Source organism: Silurus aristotelis, assembly GCF_946808225.1.
Source record: "Silurus aristotelis genome assembly, chromosome: 13".
Classification (NCBI taxonomy): domain Eukaryota; kingdom Metazoa; phylum Chordata; class Actinopteri; order Siluriformes; family Siluridae; genus Silurus; species Silurus aristotelis.
The window spans coordinates 23,793,800-23,804,370 of NC_139586.1; the positions used below are offsets into that span (position 1 = coordinate 23,793,800).

General features: G+C 39.1%; 1 protein-coding gene across 1 annotated transcript; it reads left to right on the top strand.

Annotated features, from left to right (window-relative positions):
• Nucleotides 1-2,382: 2,382 nt before the first annotated feature.
• use1 (unconventional SNARE in the ER 1 homolog) lies at nucleotides 2,383-10,250 on the top strand. The gene is made up of 8 exons (XM_083557969.1): nucleotides 2,383-2,521; nucleotides 4,208-4,257; nucleotides 4,561-4,639; nucleotides 4,726-4,878; nucleotides 5,896-5,911; nucleotides 6,017-6,044; nucleotides 6,359-6,524; nucleotides 8,058-10,250. The coding sequence occupies exons 1-8, from the start codon at nucleotides 2,420-2,422 to the stop codon at nucleotides 8,238-8,240; spliced, it is 777 nt and encodes a 258-aa protein (XP_083414095.1). The 5' UTR covers nucleotides 2,383-2,419; the 3' UTR covers nucleotides 8,241-10,250.
• The last annotated feature ends 321 nt before the right edge of the window (nucleotides 10,251-10,571 follow it).

Sequence of the window (10,571 nt, forward strand, 5' to 3'; positions counted from 1 at the left end):
GATGTGCCTGATTTTCATTCTTCATTTCGTTCGGTTCAGACCAGTGTTTTGTTTTTGTTTTTTTTGGGGGGGGGGTGTTTTGTTTGGTTTTGTTTTGCAGGGTTATCTCAGAATAAACGTGGACCAAGATGGAGGTCTGATGCTCATCATCAGTATGGAATTCACACTCATGCACTAATGGAGCAGAACCAGTGAGACGGTTAATGATTTCCATGACGCCATCTGGATCGACGATGGAAATCGTGCGCAACTTAAGTTTAGGAAAAATTCCTACAAATTAATTTTATCAACGCTAATAAACTTCTCGCATGGCTTTTATAGTAAACAGTGAAATTTAAAACCTGCAAGCTCACAGGTTAAACTGCTGCTGATTTGACATTGATGCGAGTTCATCTCGTTGTTCAAGAATCAAATTGATGTTTGACAGCTACGCACTACTGATGATGATAAAAACATACCTTTGTGATTTTAGCAGCTAAATATTTCAGTGCTTATTTGTTTTGAACGTAAACCCTGAATTTTTGGAGTACTACAGAACATTCAGCTCAATAGTCCCACCACTGTGCTGTTCTGGATTCTTATTGGTCAGAGGGTAATGATAATACAGTGCATCTGCAAAACATTTTAGTTTATATTAATGTGCTCCTTTTAATACATTTTTACTATATGTGGAAATATGCCTCAGATTATCTAGAGCGTTTTAGATCAACTTCAGGACAGGAGTTTATACAGTGTTGTTTCTCTGTAACTTTACAAGCTGTAGGGTTTTTTATTATTATTATTATTATTAATTTGTAAAGAAAACAGATTAAAAAAAAAGTGATTCACTTGATAATGTGACAGTTCTACATCAATAGATGTAACGGTCTAGCCATGCAATAAATGAAAAAATTATTCATAAAATTCAGTACTAATGGACTACAGCAATGACTGTAGTTTCCAAAAGATTTGGATGAAGTGTAGCACATTTGTTTTTACACACAAGAAGGCATCTCAAAGTTTTACATTACATTCAAAGAAAATCAGCGTTTTAAAGAATTTAGTTATTGAGATCAACTCGAGGTTTTAAGATGTCTGGGCTTTTGGGTGTTTTGGGGCTTGGTGTCTCACTGCTTAATAAACCATACTATTTTAGAGAGAAATGTACTAAGTGCTTCCAAAGGATAAGCAAGAGGTAAACTCTATTTTATTTTTTTTTAATGAACAACTATTTTAACTGTAAAATTAACATTTTAGATCAGTTTCTGGATTTGGGTCAATGGATCTGGATCGTCGTGGTGTCTGGAGATGTAATGCAAGATTTTCGACAAATTGAGCAGCTGCGTTTTGTTTTCACAATAAATCTATACAGCCATCTAGTGGTGAGAGCCCACTATTACATTTTACCCATCGATGTTGACGCACATTTAAGCTTTTTGCTCTGTCTCGAGGTTCCCGCAAATATTTTATTGTAAATGCATGTCGTGTTAATGTCCAATGTGCCATGAGGATTTTTGCGCATCTCAAAAAACATGGCCGCCATCTGCCAATTACATTTGAACACCTGTTAGACAAGGTTAACGAAGGGCGATCAAAATCTCTAAGAATTTTGCACGACATCGGCCACTAGGGGGTGATGTTTTTCATGTAATGAACATAAGTGTATATTGCACGATTTCTCCAACATGCACTTAATTTTCATATCATTTGATTTATCTCTTCATGCTAAGAAATTTTGCTTCAAGGACCCCTACTGTCAATAAAATCCTTCATTAATTATTCTTAATTATGTTTTTTAAAAAAACTACTTTTGCGAACTAGTCCTAAGTTTTTCATCCGATCAGAACCAAGTGCAGAAATGTTCAAAAATGGTAATAATTCATTGACGGAATGAGAAACCAGAGGAGCTTTACGACGAAACTCTGTGTAACTCCAACTCATGTTCCTAATGTCTTTTTCCTTATGACATTCAGTACATTAGTTGCTTGATCCATGCTAATCGCTGCTTGCAGCTATATTTATTATTGTTATTATTGTTTATTATTATTATTGTTTATTATTATTATTATTATTATTATTATTATTATTATTATTATTATTATAAAGTAGTTTCGTCATCAGTACATATAGAACTCCGAGCAAATTCTTATGACTACAATAATTGCAAAGGTAATAATTCATTATTTGTTTAAAAAACAAAACACTTGTGTGACAGGAGTGATTTGCTGGAAACTGTTAAATTCATTAAAACATTCTTAATAACGTGAGATTTTTGGGGGTTTTTTCTTGTTAAAACCTAATGAAATTCCCAATGTAAAAGCAAGAAACTTTGGATTGTTAAAAAATGTGTCAAACAAAAAAAAAATAATAAAAGCGTTGCAACCACGGTCGCGTTCATATTACGTCATATCCCCGCGACACCCGGTTTTCTGTTTCCAATATGGCTGCGTCCAGGTTAGAAATCAATTTTATCCGGTTATTATCGCGGTGTGAAGCTATTGCTTCCGAGAAAAGAGGAGAGACTGAATGGAGGCTGGAGAAGGTATATTTAACTCCGTGATTGAGCGGGAAATGTTGCGGTTGTCGGTGGTTTTAACGCTGTTTTGAGTTCATTTGTGGTTGCGTTTTTCCCCCAGCCGGGCTGAGAGCCACGTCGGCCAGCAGGAGGATTCAGATCCAGAGAGAATATGATCATTTATACTGCTGTTCTCTCACCTACACCGAAATCATTATTATTCATCAGGCTTGAATGAAGATTCGTGTTTGTTGTTTTATTATACGAGCCATTTTACTGTGCAGTTGTACATGTCGGTGCATATTATTTCAGCAGCAAAATCTCTGTGACGGTATTTACATTGGCAGCAGTAATCAGACACACTTATCCAGAGCAACCTACCAGAGCGTCGAGCCTCAATCAATGAATATAAATCCACTGGTTCACTGGGTTGAGAGGAATTATAGCCCACTTTTTTTTTTAAACATAAAGACAGAAAACGAACATGGTGGGAAAAGTGGTAGTTTAGTGTGAAAGGAAGAGGCAGGGTTTCACCAGTCGTTTGAAGATGAACACTGAGCAGCTGTTTCGCTCCATACGAATAGCTCTAGTTGTCTATAGCGTCCTTATGGAGGGATTGTGGCTCTATAAATGTTCTTAAATCTGGCAACCTTCTTTAAAGGCCAAACTGTATAAGTTCATGTCTTAATAAGCCTCTTATGGACCGTAAAAATATTTGTTCTTCAGTGGTATATGATGAAGGTCCTGCATTGCACAGGATCTCAACTCCCTTTGAGATCATCTCCCTTGAGGTCTTTCTACGTTGGGGTTTTCTCTTCATCCCATGCATTTTCACTTGAGATGTTGGATGCAGAGAAAACAATCAGTTGCTTGGAGAATTCAGTTTTATTTGTAGCACTTTAAACAATGGGCTTTAGAGAGATAGAGAGGTTATAAAGTTAGAATGTAAGTTTAGTGCCTAGAAGTTTGTTCCTGTTCCAAGAAACCTTGAGAGGATGCAGATTAGAAAGGGGCCCATCCTCATCTGGAAGACACCGAATGTGTGTCCATTACAGGTCCATTATTGTTGTGTCTTAAGCCAATGTAGCAGACTTGATAGTAACTATACCGTCCAAATCCATTCTTATCCAAGAACTCGTCCTATAATTATAGAAAAGTTCAGTTTTATACCAGTTCCTGAAGGTAAAGTGGTGCCTGATATCATATCTGTTATTCTAGATTATCCTCATGTCTATATATCTGTATATACACTGTATATACCTTTTGTATGATTGTAAATACATCGTACATTTTTATATCCCATCTTCTCTACACATATTGTGTCTTACAGACATCCTGCACTAATAGAACCTCTCAACATTTGTTCATATGTGTTTATATTATAGATATTTATAATCAATTATAATCTGCCCAAAGGCTTCGAATTGATGAATAGCATTAGAATGCATCACTTTCTGCTCATTAGCTTTTTACTTAGATATGTTTGCTTTGTTTTAGTGTGGCTTATCAGAAAATATGTCTCAGTCAGTCTGTCTATTTAGTTATCTATCCATCCCTCCCTCCCAGCTCCGCTCTCAGCGGGAATAAGAAGCCTCATTTGTCAGCTTTTTTTTGTTTGTTTTTTTTGCATTAGATTTGGGTTTCGCTCACGTTTACTGGATGTTGTCTGTGATTTCTTGCATAATTAAAAATCTTTTTTTGTTGTTGTTAAAGTACGTTGGTGCCTTGGAGGACATGCTGGTGGCGCTGAGAAAAAGTCCAGGGTATGATAAATGCATTTTTCTCTTTTCTTTGAATACATTTGTGCTACATGTATACATAATGAGGGTTACCTGATGATTTTTATTGTACAAGCATCTGTACATTATACATTAGTTTTAGACAAAGTAAACCTTCATACTGTTAAATTACCTAGAATTTTGTATCTGACAGGCTGTGTGTGTGTGTGTGTGAGAGAGAGAGAGAGAGAGAGAGAGAGAGAGAGAGAGAGAGAGAGAGAGAGAGAGAGAGAGTGTAAATCAAATCAGCACACACTTTTTCTTTCTATCATTTCCTTCTCCTTACAGCAAACCTACAGCTGAGATCCTGACGGACTACACACGTAAAGTAGACTTCCTCAAAGGTCTTATAGAGGCTGAGAAGCTGGTCAGTGTGATTGTTCTTATCTCATTTCACTCGCTTCATGGAAAGAACAGATTACACTGAATTTCACTCCTCCTGTCTTTGTGCAGCCGTCTCCTTCAGAGAAAGCTTTAGCCAATCAGCTCTTGGCACCAGGTCGCACGCCCACCATCTCGAGTGAGAGGATGTCTGCCACCAAGACGGTGCACATGCAGAGTAAAGCACGGTGCATGGGGGAGATGCGCTCCGAGCTCTTCAGCACTGTAAGCTTGTTCTTCTAATCTACAGTGTCTTACGTGATTCCCCGCCTCTTCCTTTCAGACATATTTAAGTGTTCAAACCGGGAACTGATAGATTTAATGTTCTAAGCTACTCAGGTGAAGCATGGTGATAGTAGCATAACCCTGACTTATGTTCGTCTGTGACTAATCACCTGTTTACCTGATTTGATTTTCAGTGGAGGTCTTCTCAAGGCATAATCACTATGTTGTTGTGCTATATTCATTTTTAAGGGATTTAAGAGCGTTCAACGTTTTTAAATATTTGAAAACCTTATCTGGCACTTTTGCAGAACACGTTTTGAGCTCTTCGTCATCATGAAGCTGTTCGCTTTCTCATATGCACTCTAGGTTTGTCAAGGAGCAGGTGTTTTTAATTGGTTTTGCACAATAGATGGCGCCGATAGTTAATTGCTGGAACTATTATCTGCAAAAAAAACAGTTTTTCCGGCTTCCAGTTTTCTCTTGTTAAAACAGCGGCCTCTAGTGGCGAATCTAGTGGTGGTAAAAAAATTCAGTACTATTTAATTACTAGTGTGTACTCTATTCTATTAATCTCATGTAAAAACCATCGGTTGAATAATCGGTTAGCAGCGAGTACAAACCATCCAAGCTTTCGGTATTAGTAAATTCCACTATCAGTCGATCTCTAATGTCAATTCAATTCCACTCATTGCTTTACATTTGCATTCAGCTGATTGAGGGATTTTTCACAGAAACCTGTAGTTAATATTTATGCCAAAACAAATGTTTTGTGGCTTTTCTTTTCTTATTTTTAATCAATTTGACAGACACAGTTGCTGTTTTTCCTCCCCACACTTTTAAAATTCAGAATCCCAGATAGAATCCAGAGTGTATCACTACAATATGTAAAAAAAAAAAAAAAAAAAACGATGAAGGGTGAACTATTGAGCACAGGGCTGTAATATAGGAAGTCTCATTACTGTCTCGTAAATCAGTGGTGAAAAGCTGCTTATAGGCTTCTGTTTGTTTCTTTTACAGGCTGTCTCAAATGCAGGTATGTTTCATTCTGTCATTTTGGTTCGACATAAAAGAGAGATACTGTATCAGTGCTTGAAATTTCCGTAAAAAAAAAAATATATATTTTTTTTCCTTTAATCAGGTGCTGAGACAGAGCTGAGACATAGAAGGTGAGGCACTCGTATCATTTTTATCCATCATACCGTCTCCTTCTCTTTCCCTCACTCCTCTCTATTATATTTGGCATTTTGTGGTCCTGAAAGCCACTTCCTGTCAGATGAATGCACCCTGTCTGACAGGTTTGTGCAACTTGAGCTCTGGTTTGGTGTAACAGAAAAGAAAAGCATGACTTGTGAGCATCTTTTCCCAGTGTGCAAAGGAGAGATATATTTTAAATGTTTACAAGCGTTAATTCTGATTCTGTGAACATTAAATCCATCCAGATTAGAAAACCCTGCACCTGTCTTGTGTTGTCGTCTCGCAGCCGCAGTGTTGTGGGGGAGGCGGGCGAGAGTGCCGGCGAGCTGGACGCCGTACTGCAGCACCACCACAGTATGCAGGAGAAATTAGCAGAGGACATGCTGCACCTCGCACGCAACCTGAAGAACAACACGCTCGCTGCACAGAACATCATCAAGCAGGACAACCAGGTCTCACAAACCGACACGATTAGGAGTGTTATTGATTTATTCATTTATTTATTTACTACTTAAACCCTCCAGTGCACAGTGAGTTTGAATATACGAAGTGATCAGAAAGTTTCGAGACTAGTTTATTAAGACACCAACAGATGGCAGCACACGGCTGCACGCACAGCCACAGGGAGCACCGGCCATTAAAGACATCGTCCATATGAAGACATGATCTCACTTTCACACCCACCCTACTCGCCAGAATTGGCTCACCCAACTTCCAGAACACGGAGATGCAGCTCAAAGATCGGAGTTCTGACTCCATTGTGGAGATCCGGCACGAATCGCAGAAGGTGCTTGACATGCTTCGAAAGACTTTTGAAGCTGATGGTGTGTAAATGTAGCTAAATAATGTACTTACTTGTAAACAGAGCTCGTCTCGAAACTTTTTAATACCTACTTCGTACATTGAAACTACCAGCCAATCAAGAATAATCATTGTATACGATTTTATGAGACTTCCATCTCAGCAGCTACGTAAGCGATACGATACGATCCAGCGTGATCTGATTTCAGTTTGATTCAACACAATGCGGTTCATTTAAATACCATGCAATGGATAAAATATGATGCTCTGCAATTCAATATGGTACAGATTGTCGCTTATATTTTTAATGCTTCAGACAGACAGCAAATCATAAATTTACTTAAGTGCCTTCTGACTTTTAAAGCATGGCCCTTTTACAAACCGGACTTTTGTAGTGCAGATATAGAAAAGAAAAAAAGAAAACCAGCCGTTCTCCTGTTCCGTCTCCAGGAAGATGCGGCTCTACCTCTGCCATGTTAATATATATTCTATGTGACTCTCGGGACACGCCTTGGTCTTCGTAGTGTTGATACGCTATATTTACATCGCAGCAGTGGTGAGAACGAGATTGAGAAACAGTTTAGTGAGAAGAAATCGATTTACTTAAAAAAATATTGGTCACAAATGTTTGGTCACATGGTAAAGAAAAAAGTATAGCAAATCTAATAATTATATATATATATTTTTTTTTTACTGATGCAAACGTATCTGATGCACACTTTTTTTTAAATCGATGGATTACAGTGTTAACTTTTATGGCGATGCACCAATTCAAATCTATGAATCTTACCATCCCTAATGTAAAGTGATTTGGCGTGTGCAATGTTTGATTTTGACCACCAGGGGGTGATCGTGCTTCAGGCTGTGTGTTCTCTATCACGTATGCATTCTGATTATATATAATTGATAGTATCCTGTTAAGATTGGCTATGAAATGACCCAGAAGCAGCATGTTGTAGCTGTAAATAAAAATATAACTAAAATCCAGTGAGAACTCTTGTCAACATCTGGATCAGGTGCATAGAGTCCAGTCTTCAAACCTTGGTTTTAAACCTTGGCGCTCTCCTGAACATGTTCTGTAGCCTTCACCTTTCTGTGTCTGCTATGATAGAGCTTCATGACTATGAAAAACATGTTGTGGTGTTAAACAGGTTTCAGTCGCGTTGTTCTTGCATTTGTTTCAGACTCTGAGTCAGTCCATGCGGCAAGCGGATATGAATTTCGAGAAGCTGAAGACCGAATCGGAGCGACTGGAGCAGCACGCCAAGAAATCCGTCAACTGGCTCCTCTGGCTGATGCTCATATTAGTCTCGTTCTCCTTCATTAGTATGATCCTGTTCATCCGCCTTTTTCCCAGACTCCGGTGATGCAGCGTGACCCAAACACACACACGTGTACGGACTTGAGTTTTGATTATGCAAACCCCACTGAAGGCCTGAAAGTGACTCAAAAACGAACCTGTTCTGTGTGTAATGGTGAACATGGACACTGCTGCCATGTTAACACTAATCCCAGATCTCCATATCTACCTGCTCCATTAATTCCCAAATAATATCCACCATCATCCTGCTCTTTACAGGCATTACACTTTATCTGCAGTCTATGGCCCACTGAGTGTTCCACATGAACCCTGATGTTCTCTGGGAGAAAGCTTTTAGCTTTTTGTAGCTTGTAGCTGGCCAGGCGTGTCTTTGATGGGACACATGGACATGTTTTTGAGAAATCAGCAGACCTGACCGACTCCAAATAAATAACATCCTCTTAGCCCTTCGCTCCACAAGCAAAGGAGTTCACTTTTACACTCAGCCTGCGGTGATGAAGGTATATGCAGCTCTCTCTCTCTCTCTCTCTCTCTCTCTCTCTCTCTCTCTCTCTCTCTCCCCCCAATCCCATTCCAGTCTTTTGTTTGTTTGCATTTACTCTTCACAATTTCTAACAGAATGAGTTTGTTCCATTGCAAAAAGAAATGAGTTCAGTCTTTATTTAAAAAAAAGAAAAAAAAGGTCCCAGGCCACACACCAGAGAATATCGAGGCTGTTTGAGCTGCCCCTCGTCTGCTTCATTCCACAGCACGCATCACAATTACAAACCCATGTTATAATCACATGAGCAGACGGTACACGAATGACATCCTAACTGGTAATGATGCTGAAATTCTCTTTGTGCAGCACTCGCACGATCACCATTGTTATAAAAGGCGATTAATTATGGTGCAGGAATCTTCAAACAAGTCTCACTACACATGTGGTCCACTGTATCTTCAGTTCCCTGCACATGACTTGAGTTGTAATCGAATCCTGTCTTATACGATCTGCCATTAAATGCGATTGGACGTTACAAAGAAAAATAAAGCCTGGAAGGAGGTGTATCGCAATGTATGTAGGTAGAGTTCAGATGGGCCAAAGGTTAAAAACGTACTGTAAATCAAACAGCGATTAATTAGTGTTATTTAGTTTGTGTTGAAAGTGTTAGAATTAGAACGTGTGTAACTACTGCCATTGTGCGGTGTTTTTTATGTCCTCATACACACCTCTAGTGCAGTGTCCCAAATCTGATTATATTCAATCCACTGAGATGTGACGAAAAACCTCTATTACATCTGCTTATTTGACTTCCATTTAAAGATGTTTTTTCATTTTGTTTAAAACGTCTGCCATTGTGCTTGAACACATCGTGCCCCAATTTTAAGGTCCACTCTGGGTTTTGTGGTCCAGCGGGGCTTGTTTTGACTCGCCTGAGCCGCATTCTGAGACGCAGCAGGAAGCTCCTCTGATCCTTTTCCATACACTTGACTTGCTGAAGCTCAGCACACTTTCTGCACTCTGAGAAACGTGTCTGATCTGTGCATTCTGTTCATAAAGAAAAAAATCCACACTCCATCTTGAGATAAACACATCGAGGTCAGCAGCACCATTTGTTCACATTTAGATCAATCTGTCGCTTTTTTCCGTTCCAAACTCCAGGAATTGAAGTGCAAATGAAAAAAAATTCAAACATTAATTTCACTCATGCATTTAGTTGAATAAAAAGTTCCGGCCACAGTATTTGATTGACAGCACTAACTTGTTGACAGGAAACGCAAATCAAATTGTGTAAAGACGAGTGTGCAATATTCAAAGGAATGATTGCAATCAGGTTTTTCAGTGTTGCACCTGAGAAGATGTTAGCAATAAAAATGTACAAGCAAATCTTTTGAATTTGAATGACGGAGCAAATTGTGCATAAAAGAATTCCAGCTGCAAATGTATATTTTGGATAATGAGCTTTATAGCAGAGTCTTAGTTGGGAAAATGCTGCCGTCCTCAGTGCCTGTGTGTAAAATGAAAAAAGTTTTATTTTAATTGTATGAATGAATGAATAAAACAAGCCCGAAGGACCGGTGTGCCTCTTCTGTCTTTGTGAGGTCGGGTTCATACGCAGAACTGCTGGTCATTAATCAATGCGCTGCCACGAGAGTTTCTTGACCCCCTGTGGCTCTGTATTGTTGTGCAGCCTGATCGGTTCAGGGCAGGTCAGGGTTTTAATTTCTCCCACACTGACTCTCTCGCCTCTGAAAGCTCTCAGCAGGACGTCGGATGCTGAAAACACCAGCAGGTGCAGCTCTGTTCCAGGAAACGACTCTGGAACACAACTGATTAAGATACGCAGAGGGCAAAAAATATATAAACTAGGCGCCGAACACGGCGGGACACGTCAGG

What these genes read in the sequence shown, in the direction of transcription:
- use1 (XM_083557969.1), top strand. Translation starts at nt 2,420, where the DNA reads ATGGCTGCGTCCAGGTTAGAAATCAATTTTATCCGGTTATTATCGCGG. An exon ending in CTGAATGGAGGCTGGAGAAG is followed by an intron (nt 2,522 to 4,207) that starts GTATATTTAACT and finishes TTGTTGTTAAAG; the next exon opens with TACGTTGGTGCCTTGGAGGA. An exon ending in TTATAGAGGCTGAGAAGCTG is followed by an intron (nt 4,640 to 4,725) that starts GTCAGTGTGATT and finishes GTCTTTGTGCAG; the next exon opens with CCGTCTCCTTCAGAGAAAGC.